This window comes from Numida meleagris, chromosome 6, assembly GCF_002078875.1.
Source record: "Numida meleagris isolate 19003 breed g44 Domestic line chromosome 6, NumMel1.0, whole genome shotgun sequence".
In the NCBI taxonomy this organism is placed as follows: Eukaryota; Metazoa; Chordata; class Aves; order Galliformes; family Numididae; genus Numida; species Numida meleagris.
In genome coordinates this window covers 29,391,414-29,411,906 of record NC_034414.1, presented here as the reverse complement: position 1 = coordinate 29,411,906, position 20,493 = coordinate 29,391,414, and the positions used below count along the sequence as shown (strand labels likewise).

At 41.0% G+C, this 20,493-nt stretch overlaps 1 protein-coding gene and 1 long non-coding RNA gene across 11 annotated transcripts in view; one reads left to right on the top strand and one right to left on the bottom strand.

The window, feature by feature from the left end:
- Positions 1–20,493, bottom strand: part of PLEKHH1 (pleckstrin homology, MyTH4 and FERM domain containing H1) — a 52,754-nt gene that overhangs the window by 25,618 nt on the left and 6,643 nt on the right. For 4 of the 8 annotated variants that reach the window (XM_021400887.1, XM_021400879.1, XM_021400883.1 and 1 more), the window contains exons 3-10: positions 19,177–19,271; positions 18,220–18,395; positions 13,733–13,795; positions 10,700–10,849; positions 7,493–7,576; positions 6,343–6,424; positions 2,195–3,201; positions 340–418 (exon numbers count right to left, since the gene is read on the bottom strand). In XM_021400887.1, coding sequence (XP_021256562.1) covers positions 340–418; positions 2,195–3,201; positions 6,343–6,424; positions 7,493–7,576; positions 10,700–10,849; positions 13,733–13,795; positions 18,220–18,345 — 1,591 coding nt within the window. In that variant the 5' untranslated portion in view covers positions 18,346–18,395; positions 19,177–19,271. Of the gene's footprint in view, positions 1–339; positions 419–2,194; positions 3,202–6,342; positions 6,425–7,492; positions 7,577–10,699; positions 10,850–11,781; positions 11,855–13,732; positions 13,796–18,219; positions 18,396–19,176; positions 19,272–20,493 lie in introns of those variants that run through there. The other 4 variants (XM_021400880.1, XM_021400881.1, XM_021400884.1 and 1 more) reach the window with 3 other exon arrangements.
- On the top strand, positions 6,551–16,261 carry LOC110400742. Of its 3 annotated transcripts, none has more exons than XR_002440042.1 (5): positions 6,551–7,118; positions 9,849–9,950; positions 10,181–10,332; positions 11,155–11,315; positions 15,939–16,261. It is a non-coding gene; the product is annotated as an uncharacterized LOC110400742 (long non-coding RNA). The 3 variants fall into 3 exon arrangements; XR_002440043.1 differs by lacking the exon at positions 15,939–16,261 and adding an exon at positions 11,556–11,775; XR_002440041.1 differs by lacking the exon at positions 15,939–16,261 and having other exon boundaries at positions 6,555–7,118; positions 11,155–11,775.

Here is a 20,493-nt window from a genome sequence, read left to right as displayed (position 1 = left end):
GTTCCCTGCTTCACTGGGAACTTTTTCGTGGCTACCTTCCCCGGCTCACAAACAGGGGAAAGTAATGGTGAAATCACATGGCTAAAAGCAGGTCACAGATACACCGGAGCAGAACAGTTTCAACAAAGGAAAGAAATAAGAGTCGCCTGAAGATGTTACTGAATATGGGGGCTCAAACAGCCCAGCAACAGCCATTGCCCTTCCCTTCTTTATTATGGCTATCTGTTAAATTTACTTTGAAAACATGCAAGAAAATGAAGAAATGTAAATAGTTAGATGCCCAGGTCCCACACTGTCACCATAATCCCCCTCTAAGGACGGATATTGTCTAAAACTTACAGCAGCTGGAAGTGTCATTTACATTTGCCACTTCAGACAACCTCATGCCAGACTTGGCCACAGCATAGATTCGACTCTCCTGGAACAATACAATATCATGAACAGCAATGGTCAGACAAAAACACCATTCCTGCAAAAAAGAAGTGCTCATGTCACATGATCACATATCCCTTCTGGGCAGGAAGGAGTGGCCCTCTAAGAAAAATTGCTCCATTCCACCAGACATTAGGTAAAAGATTGTTAGTGGAAATGTGCATATGTATAATTCCCTGAATCACAACAGACTTGGTGGACAAGAGTGCTAGAGGTGGCACTCACTCCAGCAGGAACATCCAGAGCAGGGTTCTCAGGCCCACATCCAGGCGGTTTCTGCAGATCTCCAAGGAGGAGACTCCACAGCCTCTGGGCAGCCTGTGCCAGTGCTCTGTCACCTCCACAGAAAACAGCTGCTTCCTGATGTTCAGATAGAATCTTTGAATCTTCTGTGTTCCAGTTTGTGCCTACTGCCTCATGTCCTACCACAGGGAATCAAAGAGCTTGGATCCATCTTCTTTGCATCCTCCCATCAGGTATTTACAGACATTAGCAAGATCCCCCAAGTCTTGTCCAGGTTGAACAGGCCTAGCTCCCTCAGTCTTTCCTCAGAGGAGGGACGTTCCAGTCCCTTAACCATTTTAGTAGTCCTTCATTGGACTTGCTTTCAAGAGCACAGTACTCCAGGTAAGGATCATCTGCCTCAGCTGGCTGGCAATGCTGTTCCTAACACATCCTAGGATACCACTGACCTTCTTGGACACAAGGGACTACTGCTGACTCATGGCAACCTCGTATCCAGGTCCGTATCTGCAGAGCTACTTTCCAGCAGGTCAGCTCCCAGCCTGTTTATTCCATCCCAGGATCAGGATTCTGCACTTGCCTTTGTTGAATTTCAAGAGGTTCCCCTCTGCCCAACTCTCCAGTCTGTCAAGATCCTTCTGAATGGCAGCATAGCACCTTGTGGTATCAGCCAGTCCACTCAGTTTCATATTAGCAGCAAACTAGGCGAGGAGGAAATTTTCACTTCATCCAAGTCACTTAATGATTAATCTGCTATTTAATATTCTATTTGTACTAAGATACACTCCTCTGACTCTGTTCTGAAGATAAAATACTGGATTTTCTCATAAACTTTTCTTTTACTATACTATCAAGCTTTGTTCCCAATATAGTTCCATACTATGGACTGAATGCAGAGAGATTCCTTCAGAAAAACAGCTGCAATTATACTGGGATTTAAACTGATATCGTAAAGGACACATCCAAAGATCAAAAATTAAGCTTTCATAGAAAAAATATTATAAAACGTGAGAATGAACACTGACAGCTTTTTTTTGCACCTTCAATAAGCCACCTGTTTGTCTACGCCTTTAAAAATGCAAATTGAAAAGAATGGAATTATCTCCTAGGATATTATATTGATTTCCACCAAGTTTATCAGTTGGATTGACAGATTAGCAAAAGGACAGCCATCTGATCTAAATATTAAAAATGTGACAACAGGACTAAGGATTAACTTTTGATGTCCTGTAAGGATGAATCACAATGCAACACTTCTTGACTTTCATTTTTTTTTTCCTGTCTGTATCTTGAGAACTATTTTTCTTTGATTTTTTTTCTTATAAAGGGAAAAGAATAAGAAAACTGTCAATGGAAGTAGCATGCCCCATGACTGAAACTGTCAGACTAAATGGTTCAGAAATGCAATCTATGTTCCCAGAAAACAAGTGTCTGAGATCAAAAGCTGATGTAGCCTAGCTACTGGGCACCACTCAAAGATGAACAGCACCTCTTGGACTGCTGTCCCTATGTTTCTTACCCAGGAAGGAAATCTGTGCAGAGGTGGTGTGGGAGGTTTACCTCCTGGTTCAAGGATGCCAGCCTTGGAACTTGCAGCTTCTCTCTGCTCTGTATGTAAGTGGTTAACCTCACACGTTCCAGCTTCTTCCGTTACCAGGCCACTTTCTGTCTCCATCTTCTCCAGCACCGTGTCATCATCAATGTCTGTCTCCTCCACTGGCCCATGACAGACTGGGGAATCTTTTATGGGCTGGAAGGTACTAGCCTTGAAGCTCATTACACGACAGGAAGAACTAGTACCTGACTGTGGTTGGCTGTAATGTCTTTTGGCCAGTTGGATACTGTCTCTTGGTGTACTGGGAGCTCGTATTTTTGGAAAGGTCATACTTGTGCCAAGCCCAGGTTCTCTCTCTGGACAGATGGAACATGCTGTAATGGCAGACGCTGACACAGACAGAGGTGGCTCAGCAGTCTGGAGACAGCCCCCAAAGATACTCATTATTTCTCCTGAGAAAGTAGAATCCAAATGGTGGGAGTGGAACCTGGCAGTCAGATCATCAGAAGAGCTGGCTCTGTCCAAAGTCACTCGTTGCAAGGTGCTCACAGTGCTATGGTTACCCTCTAAAGATGACTGGAAAGTCAAAGCCTCAAGGAGTCTTGTGGGCTCAGCCTGAGGGTCCAGTGACAAGGGATCAGAGCACCCTAGCCTGTGATCTGAGCTTATGGCCGGGAACGTGTCTTTCTCTGTGGAGAGATTCCAGCTTGATGGGTCAGTCAAGAGCTTCATTGTGTTCTGAGAAAGCATAGATTTATCTTCTCCATCCTCAGTAAAGTTGTCACTGGCCACGACTATGTTTGTTGTAGAGAGGACGTGTTTGGTAGATCCTGTCTGACACACATGTCTGAAACCAGGTGCAAGGAGCCTAGAATTCTGGTCTATCTTCTCAGGGTAAGAGGCCTGTGGTGCTCTGGGCTTCAGAGAATTACAGCTCCAAAGAGACTCCAAAGGAGGAATGCTGGTTGTATCTATGATGGAGGAGAATACATGGTTAGGGCATTCAGATACTTTACCATCTAAAATGTTTCTTGCTAGCGTCATTTGTTTCAGTTGTATTTCAGTAGCAGCCATATCAGGACAGGCTAGAGAAGGGACTCTGACCTAATTAGAACTACAGCCATCTCTCTTCTGTTCCATGGGGACAGTTATAACAGAAGTGTTAAATATTTAGAACTGTACAGAAAAGATGAATAGGAAATGATTGATCACTGTTTCTTACAGAAGCGGAATTAAGAGATACCTAATGAAATTATAAGGCAGTGAGTTTGAAATTCATGGAAGAAAAGTTGCGGTGTTGTTTATTTGCTTGCTTTTTATTGTTTATTTTTTCTCCCTCCTTCTCCCCAGACAACCAGAAGACAAGATATTGACCTAGACAAGCTTTCAGTTTAAACCAATAGAGTAGTTGTTTATTTCTTATTCTTATCCACATTCATGTCCCTTCTCTTAAAACAGACATGAGAAGGAATTGCACCTATCTACACAATGTTCTGTCAAAAACCATCTAGGTGGCCCAGAATGCTGGTTAACATGGATCTTTTCTCTTCAATCCTTCCACTCATTTCTACTGAATGAGAACTTTAGAGGATGAGAGTGTGGATACAACTTTGAGTAGCAGAGGATATTATTTATCAGAGAAACTTATGCTAAAGCCCTGCGCATTATCTGTGCCTCTTGCTCACCATAGCAAGCTCCTGTGGTATCCCACAGGAGACTGTAAACTCAGACCTTTATTTTCTAGAACTAAACTTAAGCAAGAAGGCCTCAAGCAACCATGTCATAGGTTCAGTCTTGCTTCTGTACCATTAGGACAGGGACAACAAACCTCAAGGAGCAGCCATGCCTGCAGAGGAGACTGAGGGGAGCCCTCATGGTGGCCTACAGCTTCCTCACAATGGGAAGAGCAGGTGCTGATCCCTTCTCTCTGGTGACAGCAACAGGACCCAAGGAAACTGCATGGAGCTGCATTAGGGGAAGGTCAGGTGGGTGTTAGGACAAGGTTCTTCACTGAAGTACGGTCAGGTACTGGAACAGGCTCCCCAGGGCAACGGTCATGGTCTAAAGCCTGCCAGAGTTCAAGCTGCATTTGAACAACACTCTCAGTCGTATGTTTTGTGTGGCTCTGTGTGGAGCCATGAGTGGGTCTCAGTGATCCTTGTGGGTCTCCTCAACTCTGGACATACTTTGATTCAGCCACAGTGAATCTGTGCCAAAACTCCTGCAAGGCTGAAAGAAGACTGGGAAGAAAACTCCCTGAATCTCCTTGGGCCAGTCACATCAGTGTTTTGGTGGTTTTTTTTTTTTTTTTTTTTTTTTTTTAATTTCTGTTAATCTGAAACCTAGAAGAAGTCTAGAACTTTGCCATTTTAGTCTTTGGTTCCGATAAAGCCCCATTTCATTTTTTCATGTCTAATCTTCTCAAATACTCTTTTCTAGACCACTAGAAATTTCTGGAAGTCTAACTAAACTATATACACAATTTCCTGCAAGATGGGATGTGGTCACTTAATCACTTAGTGATTTTCACTGACCTTAGCATTTATATATTGCCTTATTGAAAAGCAGCAAGCCATAACATGCCATAGAATTTGCATAAAGCTGTGCAGAGTCACATTCACTACATATCACTGAAAATGCTGCCTGAACAAACTCCACAGGCATTGTTTAAACTCCAAAGAGATTTCAGTGGAAGTAGAAACACGCTGAAGACACAAAGTAACAAAGGGAAGGGCAAACAGCAGAATAAATCACTGTTGATTGTGGAGAGGGTGAAGCCCACTTTTGGAAATATGGCTGAGAAAAAGACAGCCATAAGAGTTGTTCTGACCTTGGCAACCGAGTCACAAGAAACTGGATGTTAACAAAGCTATTCCTAGCACACAGGCCTGACAAGTGCTTTTGTTAGACTGAAAAAAGGCCGTTCATTTTAAATATTTTTGGTACTTCTGCAGCTTACTAGATGTGACAGTAGATGAAGCAGAAAAAGCTCTTACTATTAGCATGGCAAGCAAAAAGATTTGTCCCTCTGCAGGGGCCTCTGAAATTAGCCTGGCACAGTGAGACCAGTGGGGGACAGGGTAGAACTATTTACTGCCCAGAGCACTGGGCTACAGGGAACACTTAATTCCAGATTATTAACGCAGCTTACCAGCCATTCTCTTTTTGTAAACAGCCAGAGCCAGAGGGGATGAGAAAAACCCAGTCAATAAAGCATTTAGCTCGAAATGTGGGATTTAGAAGGAATCTTGCTCTATTATTTGTGGAGAAATGCGAATGCCAGAAAGAGACCTCTGCAGGAAAGAAATACCCCCTGCCTGCATGACCTGTGAAGTTCTGAAAATTAGTTCATCTTAGGTAATCAAACCAAGCCCATTTAAAAAAAAAAAAAGATGTAAAGAATTTTCTCTTTAAAATGTGTTGCAACAAAATGTGCTCATTTCAAATCCTGGAGACCAAAGATCTCCATCTATCCTCCCTTCAAGAACCACAAAAGCACAAACAGTGTAAACTGCTTTTTTCACCCCAACCTGATAGCACAGAAGAAAGGCATGTACAGGCAGATAAGACAGCCGCTGCCTTGGCCCATTCAGTTACTCAACCCATGTGTCAGCAGGGGTGGCAGGCCTCTGAAGATGAAGATACTTGAAATGAGAAAGTGAAGTGAAACACCTCAGAGGTTTCTATCCTGCACCACTAGTGTTTTCCTATAGAGTGCTTTAAACTCAAGATCTCTCTGGCTTACTTCACTGTCAAAAAAAAGGGAGTCTATGTTCAATCCCTCATGGAAAACAAATTAAGAGTATTTTAAGGCAGCTAAACAATGTTATTCCCATTTTAAAAACAGATCCTTTGAGAAACAGAACATTCAAGCCCAGGCTGAACGTGGCTCTGGGCAGCCTGGTCTGGTGGTTGGCGACCCTGCACTCAGCAGGGAGGTCGAAACTCGATGATCTTTGAAGTCCTTTTCAACCCAGGCCTTCTGTGATTCTATGATTCTTGCTCAATGATGTAAGTGCTTATTTCTGACAAAGTTAAGAATGTAACCCAGGAATGCTGACTTGAACTCTTGAGGTGGTTAGTGGGCTACAACACCAGGTGAATACATTTACCTTGCAATGTGTCCTGAAGGGCTTCTATTTGCTCAGTCAGCCTCTGATTACAGCTTTTCAGGTGGTAATTTTCTAGCTCAAGCTACAAAACAACAATAACAGAAACTGAAAATTAATGTATGGTCTGTATGTGCTTGTGTTCCTCTACACAGAACAAGTCTTCAACTTTACTTACATTCAAGTATCTGAACAGGAAAATTGAAAAAATTAGGTGACATCTACCAGTCACCTTAAAATCCTTCTCCTCAGTAGCTTTACTTCCACTTTTTTGTGCTTTCTCAAATAGCCTCTGTATATACTATTTGTACTTCTCAGCTAGATCTTTTAATTTTGTTTTCTGCTACTGTTTACCACTTATTCCCATTTCAGAAATAACTGTTATGAAAGAGACAATCAAATAACTATTTCCCAGGAACAGCACTTTTTTCCTCTCATCCTGTATGTGTAAAACAAGATCCCTACCTGCTCTAGAAGACCAAAGAAAGAAAACATTATACATTTGCAGTTTTGCCTTATGTCTGTAAGGGAATTGTTAGGTCATGGCCTCAGCTGATGATTGAGCACCTGGAGAAGGAGTGTGACTGGTCCAGGAAGCACAGGTGCAAACAATTTAAATGTACTTCCCACATGACTGGTAGGGGGTGGACCCAGGGTCCACTCCCCCCTTCCCCCATGGTTCATTTAAGGGCTAGCCTCGGAAGAGAGAACGTCTCCTGGATGAAGGCTATTTCCTTGGAAAGAATATTCTGTAGCTAGAGAACCTTATCACTAGTTGGGTGAGTAAGCCTTTTTTCTTGTGTGTGATTATTAGTATTTCCAACAGTACTCTCTCTGGTATTGTTGAGAGGCAGAGGAAAACTGGGGAAAAGCCGTTTGTGTTTAGTCAATGAAACTGCATTCTTCAGAGACTGTGTTTAGGCACTAGTGACTTAGCAGCCAGTCACAGTTTGTCCAAAGCAGTAAAATCACCCTGAGGGGTAACTCTAGTCCTGCAGTTGAATGTGTGCATTGGGGGGGGGGGGGGAAGCTGAAAGCCTCTGTCGCAGACTGACTGTCCTGCGACTATTGGTCCTACATAACAGCATATAGGCAGTGCAGCCACTGCATCCACCCATAGGCCTTGAAACTTGGCAGCAGGCTGTAGACTCACCTCTTTCAGCTTAAATGTTACCCATTCTTTAATCTTGGCAGCTTTCTCTTGAACAATTTTGGCTTCTTCAGTCCTCAACTGTTTCTGTGCCAAAAAAAGGATTACATGTATTAGGATAGTACAACTAACAGTATTCTCAGTGGGTTACTGCATAAGGCATGAGTTGTTCACTGACAATCTTATTATAGATGTAAAACTTAAAACTTCTATTTGGACGTTACCATCCAGCTGACCTCTGAAAAATCAAGTTACCTTACGTAGGTTCTTAAGTATGTTCTTTAAGTTACCTTATATAGTGCCTGGTGTCAAATTCAGAGGGTTATTTCAAGAGTCTGTTGTGGAATAGCAAGCCTAGCTTAGGCAATGATTGCCTACATCCCACAGTTTTAAGTAGTCTGCAAGTTTTCCTGTTTTAGGTGGTTTTGCAGCGTTGCTGCTGAGCATCTGTAGTGTCCTTCCTCACACCACCCTCCAAAACGCACCCTGCTGGCTGAGGTTAATAAAGAGTTAAGCAGTGCCAGTAGATGATTGATAAAATAGTGTAATTCTTGCAAGCAAAAGCAATTCATTTGCTGTAAGTGCACGTGGAGAGTATAGGTATTAAAGACACATGAGATGGAAACTAACACCAACAACATACCTGTAACACGCAGTGTTCTCTTTGAGAAAGTAGATAAAATCAGTAGACACAGATGAAAAAAGCTCAAGAATCTGATCTTGAAACACTAAGATCTGCCGGGATGTTTTTAGGTGGTATAAGTGGTGGCATGTTTACATATTGATGAAAGCAGTTTCTATACTACAAAGAAGTGTTATAGGAATACTGTTGATTTGTACAATGAACGCTTTTCTCCCAGGTAGCTGATTGAGCAACTTTGCTACAACATCATTTTTGCAGCTGTGTTTTCTCAGCTGCATTTTTCTCCTTTTCTGGGAATTTCCTCTGCAAGGCACTAGATAGGTACTATTGTCACCTGAAGCCTTCTGTTTATCTCCTCTGTGGGTTCATCAGGAGCACTGTCACAGAAAGGCCTCCTATCTACATTGTGATTTAAATGACTACAAGAAGAAATTAGTTCTAGAAACAGGGTAGGAAGGGGGAATATGTATGATATATTCAGCCTTTAATTTCTTGTATTAAATGAACAAAAAGTAATAGCTGCTGGTAGCAACTGATGTTGTCTGCTTTCCTATTTTATTTGCTGATGTGTACAAGTATCAATAATTGTTAGAACAGAAGTTAATGTCTCTTTTCTTGTTCGTTTTTTAATTAAAAAAACCTGAAGAACATATGTGTTCTTAACACTTAATTAACTCCATATAAATACAGTAGATTCCAGTAAATTCCCAACATCTTAGCACCGCTCTTAATCATGAATGTTTTTAGTCACCATAGCTACACATTGAAAAGCTTTTATTCAAATGTGCTTCCTGACCTTAGAACAGACCTTGGCAACACTATGGGCAGCAGTAACATTTTTAGTTGAGCACAATGAAATGAAAGTAATCTAATCTCATGCTTCAAGAGGAGAATTTAGCTTTTTTCCTTGTTGAACATAGCTGTGTGTGTTCCTAATTATCAGGTGCCAGCCTTTGCTAGAGTCATAATATTATACATGACTATTGGACTGAAATGATCTGACAAATGTAGTGGATTTACTGTAGTCCTTTGAATAATCATCATATGGTTATGCTTTTGAATCCCTAATAATTCAAGGAGCAAGTGATAAACGATTCAGAATATTGCTATACTACACAGTGAAGTACAAAACCAGTATTTCACTTAGGGTCCTAAACTAGAATAGCAACATTATGACAGCATTGTCACAGAGTTTAGTAAGCCCTGCCTCTGAGCAGAACCAATTTGCTCAGGCACAGCACCCACAGATGCAGTTATTGTGCCTAAAGATCCAGGAGCAGTTAGGGATTCATTATGTCCCCTGCTATTGTGTAGTGCAGACATGACCTCAGTGTCCTTTTATTAATACTGTGAACTCTACAGCTCTCTCCAACCTGGTGAAAGCAAATAGGATGGCAACATTACAGCAGTCCTCAATTAACTCCCAGAACTCCCACTCTCTCTCTCCATTTTGAAACTAAACCAGTGACCCAGAGAGAGTGCTACTTGTCTGAAATTGTCAAGGTTCTGTTTTCATTTCCAGAAATCTCTTTTTGCTGGAATAAAAAGATTTCTATTAACAGAAACATTTCTCCAACAAGCATTTATTAATTTTTAATCAAATCATACCTTGTATTCATGGGTAAATCAGAATTTCTTTCATCTTTGACTGCGACAACCGCTTCTAGACCTTGATCACTATTGTAGCTCCTTCTGAACACTTTCTTTCTCTTCCAGAAGAGAAACTTTATCTACATTCTGTCTGAGCAAGCTGGACCAGGGAAGTGGTCAGAAACCGGAGACCTGACACCTGACCTCCACACGCTGTACTTGATCACAGTAAGGTCTAACAGCTTACCAATCTACCTTGCCTTTGAAATATTTACCAATTAGTTAAATTGAAAGTGCAACTGAAACACCAAAATATTTTCACATAAGATTCTCATAAGGCACTTCCATTAAAAAGGAAGTAATTTACTTAATAATATAAGATTATCCCATTCCTCGTATCATAAAGCAGACTACAGGGCCAAAGCATTTACAAGAACTGAAATAAATTTCTGCTGTAGATATACCTCCTATCGTCCACCAAATGAGAATGGAAAAGGCTAAGTGCTGGTCTTTTACATTGAAGGCATCCAACAAGACAAGATCTATGCCCAAGAATCACTGAAGACTAGGAAAAGCCCCTTCCCAAGATGCAGCCCACGCTGAGACAGAGGTGAGCCCTGTAATGGATTTGGGGAGCAATATATATGCTAGGAAGGCAGACAAATACTGTGACTAGATTTGAGCGTTACAATTTAGGGTCTCACCACTGATTTAACAGTAGCATAAGTCCTTGAAGGATATCAACCAAGCTTTTGTAATGAAGAGACAAGGGCTACTGAAGCTGAATGAAGGTTTCTGTCTGAAAAAAGAAAGGAAGGAGAAAAATCTCATTGAGGAGGACATCATTTGAGCTGCCTTCAGATTCTCTGTAAGAGGCTAATGTGTAGTGGAGACATAAGCTGTACCTTTGAACCACGCATTACCAAGTCCCTCCGGCTCATGAAACCTACAAATCTGCATGCAGAAGATGTCTTTACCTGTTTTGCTAACTGTGTCTCCAGTCTGCTAATCACATCTTCCTTTCTTTGCACTGTACCCATCAGCTCTTGGTATTTCCTGTACAGAGTGCTGTTTGATTCACCAGTCTTCATGTTGGCTAGTTTTATCTCCTCTCCCATAACTCTGACCTGTAATGACAATCAGAGAGAGAACAAAAAAAAAAAACCAAACCACAAAACAATGCAAATGAAGGAGCTGCTTCTTCAGTGGTAAGACCCTAACTCACAGAGTATTTTGGGATTTCATATTTTTGTAGTCAGAATAGGAATAAAAAAACCTTAAATACTGTTTATGAAAAGAACACTGTCCATTTGTTTGCACTGCTGAAGGTGTAACAGATGCAAACTGAAAAATGAATACAAACACGCTGTGGAAGTTATGTACTCACATGTTATTGGTCAGAGAGACTATGCAGGCACTAATCTCTTTACAGATATCTAGGCAAGGTACACCACATTTTCTTCCTTTGAAATACCATGGCCAGCTTTTTAAGCCCATGCAGCACCAAAGTATTCACCAGAACATCCTGAGAATTCTTCCTTCTCCCTGTGACCTTCAGCTTAAGATACAGTTTTAACAACTTCTGGTGTTCTGGTAAGTGTATTTTTATAGATCTGCCCATTCTTTGAGCTCCTGTGAGTGCCAACACTTGTTGATTCTCCTGCTGAGATAAACAATGTAGTGCTTCCTCACCACTGACAGGTTTCATGCTTTAAAATTTAGCTGCTGCTGGAGCCTTCCAAATCTTTAATTGATTTTGAAAACTTCGCTTTCTTCAAAATCAGTATCTCTTTATATGCCAGTCTTTTTTATCTTTACTTCATCCTATCACAGTGGACTATAAGAGTTCCATTCTAAAAGTGAATGGATTTCTGCCAGCTTAACTCAAATACGTTAAATGAAGTACTTAACAAGAGGACTGAATCAGTGAAGAAACCAGTTCCAAGTACCATTAATTTGCCCGAGTTTGGAACCAGGAAGGCAGAAGATGGGTAATGATCTGGGCACTTCACAAAGCTTGTGCAAGAGAGTTACTCATGCTCTGTTGAATAGACCATACCTCATACTTGCAGTTGTGTTTTGTTCTTCTGTCTCTCTACATTAAGCAGAGAGGCACAATGCCTTTCCTCATTCTGAGTAAAAAAAAAAAAGTAGGCACTCAATATCTGAGCCAGAAAACTAAGCCTGCTGAGTCAGATGTGTTTTCATTGGAGTTTAGGGTGATTATAGTAAAAAGAGATGGCCCCTTCTTTCTGTCTGCTGCCCAAATGTTGACTCTGTGCTAGAGGTTCAGAGTGGGGACTGCAAGTATGTGATTTCTTTAATTGAGGTTGGCAGCTGCAAGGAGCCCATTGAATTAACAAATCCAATCCCTTGGAATCCTGGAGTGAAAGAAAACAAGGGATTTTACACTTGATGCAGATCCCTCTCATTTGTAAGCTGCTTTTCATTCATGAGAAATACATTTGTTAGCAGAAGGGAGTGTCCCTACTCCTTATTCTGTTGTATCTTCTGGCTGCTAGGCAGCAGCATAGTGTGTCTCTAGCAATATTTCTCTCTAGATGGGGCCAAGGTGCTAGAAAGGCAGACTCTACGGCTTTGAAGATTGCTAGTCTTTAGGATCTGCCCTATACAAAGCCATAGGACCTTCATTTCTGTTAGGGTACCCCTTCTATACCTTCCCAGTCAAGTTCTCTTTTGCTCATTCTCTGACCTGGATTTGACTTGCCCTACATCATCTTCTTGGTGTCCATGAATCTTCCTCTATCATGGACACACTTTCTGTCGCTGAGTTGTCACCTAGTATAAAACCTCCTTCACTGGCCTGCAGTGTTAGCTACATTTCCTGTCGGTGCAGTCACAGAGTCAACGTTGCCTTTGTTAATTTATGTTTTTATGTGTGGACTTACTGATACTACTCCCATGAACAATTCTTGTTCTTGGTTGACAATTGCTGTTCTAGCATAGAGGCCAACAGCATGCAATTAGTATCTTTCCCATATTTAAGTTGGTCAGAAAAAAGAAATCTCACCATCAATACAAAACTGATGGAGGCTTGCAATACTGTGTTCTACAGCTGGAAACACTGCCTCAGAATTAGGAACTTCCAAGTGCTTACAACAGTCCACTCAGTCCTTCACTACCCAAATCCTTTTTGACAGCCATTCCCAAACATCTTGGACAGTTCTTAGCTCTATGCTTTAATTTCTGACTCAGTGCTCAGTCCTGTAGTTCTTGACCAGCTGGAGGGAGCTGGCCCACTTCAAAGCCTCCCTTCAGCTGTCACATGCAGTGATGCAGGAGCCCAAGCCATCTGGCCCTTCCTGGCTTGTGTTACAATACTCCTTACAGTCCAGACTGCACAAAAGTCTGTTTCTTAAAGGTATATTTTTCTTTGTCCATAAGTTGAAGCCTTTCTATCTCTTTAGCTTTTATTCAAGGAACATAGAAGGACTTAGACAATGTGCCTAATTTTCCAATTGCTATAGTACAGTGTATCATCTCCTGCTCTTACTGCTTTTCTCTGTCTCATTCAGATCAATTACTGATGAGAAGAGAGACTAAAACAACTGATTGGTTTTGCAGACGCGCTCTGGTTTCTGTGCGGAACTTCTCTACTTCTAAACAAGCCCCTATCAGTACTGTTAATATATTTGTTTCCTGAGGACCAGCCAGACAGCTTTATCTCTGCAGTTTAATCCTGAGGTACTGTATCCCCTTGCTTTTCCTTAATTAAGTGTGCCTATTGTAAGTGAGAAGGTAAAGGCTGCAAAGTGGAGTGGCATATATAAGATGCTGGTTTTCACTTGCTGTGGAACATATTTAGGAAGCTGTTCATAGTTCAGACTCAAAGACCAGGAAATATGACCCGAATATACGTTCACCACTGTAAGTCAGTGTTCCCTAGCATAGCACAGTGCTACGAGGTGCTGCCTGTACGCTAGACTGGAGGGGGTTTAGAGCAAGTTCCTAATGAGCTTGTACCAGAGCAACATAAGAGAATATTTTACCTGTTTTTCTGCATCCTCAGCTCTTTGCTCTGCTTCTATCACTCTCTGTTCCAATTCTTGCATCTTCAGAGCCAGAAAAGAAGTAAGGAAGAGGGGAAAGAAAAAATAATCATCACCTGGAGATTCATTTGTTAGACTGTGAACCTTCCACTCTTTGGGTAGGTCACAGATCTTTGGCATCTGTTGGGTTAACTAGTCAGCTCTGACTGGGGAAAAAAGCCTTTGACCTCTTCCAGTCAACTGCCCCAATCTGAATTTACTGGAACTGTTTCCTCATTAGTGAGCTTCATCATTCATTACACGGGTCAAGAAAATAGTCCCAAATTCTTGACCTCATCTCTACAGTTTACATGCCATAGGCTGTTCCTGCAAGAAGCCTGTCTGCAGTTCACCATTTTTTTTTTCCTGTTTTCATTTCATCTCAAATATATATGATGGTGAATAAAAATAATCAAATCTTGGAAGTCTCACAGCAGGTTTTCTACGATGTCCCTAACCAATGAATACTTTGGTTTAGTTTCAAAAGCATCCTAGACTTGTATCTGATGAGATTATGAATATTCTTAGTTTTCCTGTGCTGCTTTTCATTTTAAAGAACTAATAGTACTTAATCTGAGCATTGCTTCTACTGAAGCATGATCCCACAAGTAAATAAATAACTTCATCATTAGTGAAATGCAGATGTGCTTGGTGTTCTTCTAACAACTTAGCAATAGAGTTTTCTCTCCCACGCTTCTGTGTTTTCATGTGTCTGTTTTTAAATAGCAATAGGATTTCGTTTGGTGCTTGCAAGGTCATCTTCCATCCTCTCCCTTATTTGAAGGGTCTCAGATTTTAGTCCATCATTATCAACTCAGTGACACTAAGTTTCAACCACTGAGCTATACTGAATTTTCAGCATTTACTAGTGTTTTACTCATGAAGGAATGAGATAGAAATAGAAATTGTGCCTCTAGCAGAAAACAGACTACAAAGGAAACTGAACTTCTCTTCTTTGATACATTTTATGGCTCTGGATAAAGCACCGGAGCCAAGAAATCAAGTTGGACATGGTAAGAACAAAATCAACACTTTTGGAAAGGGAACTTCATTCATCTTGAATTGATCACCCTGAAGACAGGTGTCAGTATTCCTGTGTTTCCATTTCCCATTCTTTAGATGGCAACAAGACTCTTTTATGTTGACCATAAGAGCAAACTGACACCTACTGAAAAACACATCAGAATTATATGCACATAGACACATCAATGATTATGTAACTAAAAAAGCCATGACAAATAAAGGAGGATGCAGAGAATGTTCTCTTAGATGAACAACTGGATTCTTCACAATGTAGGAGAGCTCCATGAAAGACTCAAGTTATTTTAAAAAGGCAGCATTGTTCTGGCTGAAAGAAAAATACCTTGTTGCCCAGCCTCAAGACAGTTTGATTTTTATTGGTAGTTGTCCTGGTTCTTGATCAGGATAAAAAGAATTAAGTATGCTGGGACCGTTCTTGATCACTAAAGAGTTATGAAACTTCTTGTGCAATCAAGATAATATGGCTAAATTCCAGGCAAATCAATTACATCCTGTCACCCTAATCCCTTCTGTAACCTTAGATGAACTTGTACTTTTCTTAACAACTTCTACTACGCTGTTGTGATTTAACAGTTCACAGTAGGACAACCCCACTGCATTTCTCATAGACACAAAATGATTACTTCACCCATCCCTTGTGTCAACTATCTCACTGGAAAATATTAAATTTTAGTACATCCATGCTTGTAAGGCTCTTTCAAATCCCTCAATGAACTAATGATAATACTTGGTATTTACATGGGTCCTTTCATTGAAGATGCTTTATAATTTGACAAATGCTACTAAGTTATTTGACCCAGTTCACATACAGAAAAATTAGTGGCAAACCAAATCCAAGCAACTCTTCTCCCAAACATTCTCTTGTATGAAGAGAGAAACAGACCCAGTTGTACAGCTATAGTTGCATGAGACAAAAGAGGCTTTTTTAAATGTTCTTTTTTATTGAATTAGTACAGAAACTGGTTAAAAGCTAGCCAGATGACCCTTCTAAAAGCTGCAAAAGATCCTTCTATCTGCCATTCAGTTAAGCTTTCCCTCTTCTGGCTGATCAGAACATGCAAAATAAAACTAAGTAGAAAAAAGTTCATGCATGTCTCAGCCTCAATTTCCTCTTGTTCTCTTCAAGAGCTCACTTGTAACCAGGTCATTGTGCTGCCAAGGCAACAGCTTGCAATGTCACTCACCAGCAGAGGAGCCAGAGTGGAAGTAACTGCCTGGTTCTAGAGACACCAGGCCCCTGTTGATGCCTGCACCAACTCTGCATCCAGGGGTTTTGCATGCCAGGGGAGTGCAGAAGGACAGCTGGGTGCTGCATGGGGCATTGCACTGGGGCACCTTGGGCATGCTGACCTGCAGCCAGGAGTGAGCCAACTAAAGCAGCACTGCTGGGCAACTGAGCCTAGGCTACTGACATGGCAGCTCATGCCATGTGAACTGGGGTTCTGGCAGTTAAACTGCTGGATTTTAAATTCTTCTTGTTCTGAACAGTGATCTAGATTATTTTGTCTAAGCGGATTTTAGGAATCTGAAGGATTTAAAGTGTAAGTATGCATTGTACTACATGAGATTTTTTTTTAATTTAGTTTTTTGAGTTAAAATAGTAAAATCTGCCTTGAAGTCCTAAAATTAGCTAAAGAGTGACTTAAAGATGGGAATCAGCTTTCCAAACTTTCAGTGAGTAGCTTCTAGGCCCCTGGGATAACCTACACAGGGAGCAAGTATCATGCCACTGTTAACATTGTTCCTTGTTTTCCCTGACAAAACAATGTTTGACTTCAAGAAAAAAAAATCCCATTGCTGCCAGTCATATCGGAGGTTCTCAGGGGCACAACAGGTTGACCACACAGTTTCAAATGGTGTCAATTTCTCAAGATTCTCCACCTTCCCTCAAAACTCTATAAGAAATGCAGTACAATTTCAAAAATCTCTATATCTCCTCATTCTCATAGATGGACCCATTTAGAATCACAGTTGCTATAGAATATGGTAAAAATCCCTGGAATTGGCATCATAAGGCATAATGCGTACATCTTCTTTGGTTCTGCATCACTGCCTGAGTAGAAGGATACAGTGTGGACAGGAACCCTAGTATACTACGGGGCCTGTAGGGAAGAGAAAGAAGTCTCTGAGGAGGTAATTGCAGAGCAGCTGGGAACCTAAGACACAAGAGACTGGCCAACAACTGTGTTCAGCAGGAACATCACATGCTTGAGCACTTGTTCTAGGGCCTCAAGTCCACCTGTGTCAGGAGAGGACATGAGCTGACCCACATTCCCTGGTGCTCTCCCCTTCCCACATGACATTCAGAATAAGGAACTGCAAGACTGGTAGCTCTTTAACCCTCTGACTGAGCCTGCCACAGTGCTGTACAGGTAGTTACAGAGTAACCCAATCACTGAACCAAGCAGATCCTTAATTTTAACAGAGAGAATGCTGCTTTGACCAAAAGGCTGGATTAATTGTCATAGGGTCCCTTCCTTGAGCAGCCCCCTAAAGCTGATTAAAATTTTGTTTTCTGCTGTGGCTCACAGACATCCCTAAAGAGACAGTTCAAGAGGTGCCTGGCAAGTCTGTTCTCCAAAAATAAAGTTGAGAGATGAGTTTCTCTGTGTTCTGGGGGTAGTCAAGAGTTAATAAAGCACATGGCTACCTCTCCTGCACTGTGCAGTCTGTGGAGTGCTGCACATCACAGTTGTCTTTACCAGACCTGCACCACATCCATACACAATTCTTATGCTCTTTTGTCTAAATCAACGTTATGACCACTTTTGATGTTCTCAAAGTTAAACAATACCTAAGGTCCACCTCTAAATCTACCTTCAAAAGATGAACAGGGTGCCAGAATTGCATCATTTCTTAAAACAGCGCGAGAGGTGGAATCAATGTCTCACATGAAGTATAAAGCATTAGTGGAAATACAATTAGACTGAAAGCAACGATAAAAATCACTCCTCTCTGAAGTAATTGTCATTTAAAAGCATCCAAAAACAACAGACAGGTATAAACACATAGAATTTACATAACCCAAAATGGAGCAAAAGTGAGTTAGAATACATCTATCATTAGGTATAACTTAAAAGCATTCAGAATAAACTGCATTCAGTCACAAAAATTTCAACTTTATTAGCAAAATGTGACTGAAAGAATTTGTATTCACTTTAACAACAGTAGTCAGAATACCTGGTGATTTTCCAACAAACAAGGCCAAGTTCTTATTTTCACTAACACCACTTTACACCACTATGGCAACATCCTCGCACCTCAAGTGGTAAGAAAAGTGAAATGACTTACTGTAAATTAGAAAGAGATCCCCACTGCAGGTAGGACTTTATTTGATGGTTCAGTATTTAGGGATTTTTGCTTTCATGTTATAATTCAGAATGAAGCAGAAGTCGCCACTGTCTCACCTTCTCAGCTAACAGCTCTCGGATCTTGCTTGCCTGCAAGCGGAATTTGAAGAGCTGGGACTCCAATGCAAGGCATCGCTTTTGCCAGTCCGTACAGCTGCCATTCTCCACTGTGAGTTCAGCCATTGTGAAGTTATTCAACCGCTTGGGATACCTTCTGTGGTGCTCTAAAAATCCTAGAGTTGAGAATGGGAAAAAAAAAAAAAAAAAAAAAACATTTTAGACTGGCAAACTTTTCATTCCTTAGGCCTAGTCTTCCTCAGTCCAGTCAACAGGACTGGCAACAAAGGTGATTTCTTCCACAAGCAGACTATGAACTGGTGCTATCCCAAGTTGTAGATATGCCCTCTGCCAGAAGTTTCTCTTCTTAATGCTGTCATAGCTAGATTGATCATATGACAGTACTCCAACTTGCACTGGTATCAAGTCAGGCAGGCAAGATGACCTTGCAAAGGTCAGAATGTGGGTAACTATGTGCAGTGAGCTTGGGAGAACTTGCCTTCATCACTGTCTCAGTGGGGAGAGAATGATGGCTCTTAGCTGATGAGTAAGGATGAACTCCAGGGAACAGTGATATCTTCCACAGATACAGCTGCATTTGGAAGAGGGTGTAAAGCCAGAAAGTGAAAGAGCAGCATGGCTGCAGGCAGCTACAGATATTCCAGATGAACATTCTCAAGCATTTAATCACACAAAAGGCAGCCATTAATGGATAACAGATAGATATTCAAATAAACTTTTACTTTCAGAGTAAATAATTTACTAGTGCATCATACTGTATATTCCACAAACAGCCATCTTGCCATCCTTGCAGCCCTGCTCAGCTTCTGCCTATGGACTAGAAGTATTTTTCCTCCTGCTTTCTTTGTACCAGTATAGTTGCAAACTCTCAAGTAAATAAAACTTTTAACATATAACTCATCCATTCATTACAAATATGAGACACCAGTGGCTTACATCATGCAGACTGTTAAGAGGATGTGACATATGAAGTAACACTGTCCACAAATTGCATCCAATTCTTGGTTCACCTCAAGAACTCCTCTTCCCATCTGAAAAAAAAACAGTGAGCTGTCCAATCAGCTCTAAGTCTCAGAATGACTTTTCAAGTCCTGCTCTCTGGAAAATGTAAGGCAATGCACATGCTGCTCAGCACTGACAGCAGAGCTGGACAGAAGGCCTCAGGAGGAGCTAGAGGTGCTCTGTGCTTTGTAAGATATTCGTCTCTGCATCTCCTTGGTGGTAAGAGGATTTATGCTCTCCTTGCCAGCCAGCTGGAATCCAGGTTTTGTCATATCATAAAATAAACCTTTCTAGCCTTGAACAGCCCCAAGTCTGGGCAGGACTCCTCTCCACCATGTTGGCATATTAGAAGCTGTTGCAATAGGACCTGCCTACGGACAGGGATAAATTGAAAAACAGAAGAAACAAAGTTACACAACAAGAACCCTGAAAGCTTGTACATTTTCTTGTTCAAACATAAGTTTATAGTAAAAACTTTTACAACACAACCATGCCTCCAATGTCATCAAGCACTGCAAAGAGTAGAAGAGAAAGCCTCGTACATTGGGAGCACTAAACACAGTTACTCAGGACACGTTCAACTAAGATTATTCTTCTATACATGTCATGTTCCTGTTCCACTCCGCAGGAACACATTTAACACTGAATTCCAGAAATAAGAGAAGGAAAGGACCTATTGGGTTGAGAGAGGGCAAATCTTTTAAAGTTAACCACAATGAAAAACCTGGAATTTTTTTTCCTATGTTTACAGCTCTTCCATATTATTTTCCAATAAATGCATTTCTAGAACTTTTTTTTTTTTTTTTTTTTTTTTTTTTTGGCAACAGGAAAATCTGAAAACTATGAACACTAAATAGATAGTATAGAATATGCAAAAAGTGAAGTCATATTAGAAACCTGATGTATTCCATGCTTCCAGTCAGACTCTGAAATAATATCAGAAGACCTTCTTATCCAACAAAAAGGCCTAGGAAGCAAAAAGCACTACAAGCCCTTATTAACACTTGCTGACTAAAAAGAAGCTTGTAGAAGAATGGAAATTCAAACTGCTGGACAAGACTACTTCTGAAAAAGTTACAAAGAAGCATACACAGAGAATCCATGCACTGAAAGCCTTTTTGCTGCTCTGTGTACAGGCCACCAAGAAAAGAAGTTGCAGCTTTTTAAACCAAAACCTACTTCAGGTTACCTGAGCATCTGCATATGTGGAGTTGCATGAAAAAAGCTAACATTTCCCACTTCCCCCAAAGT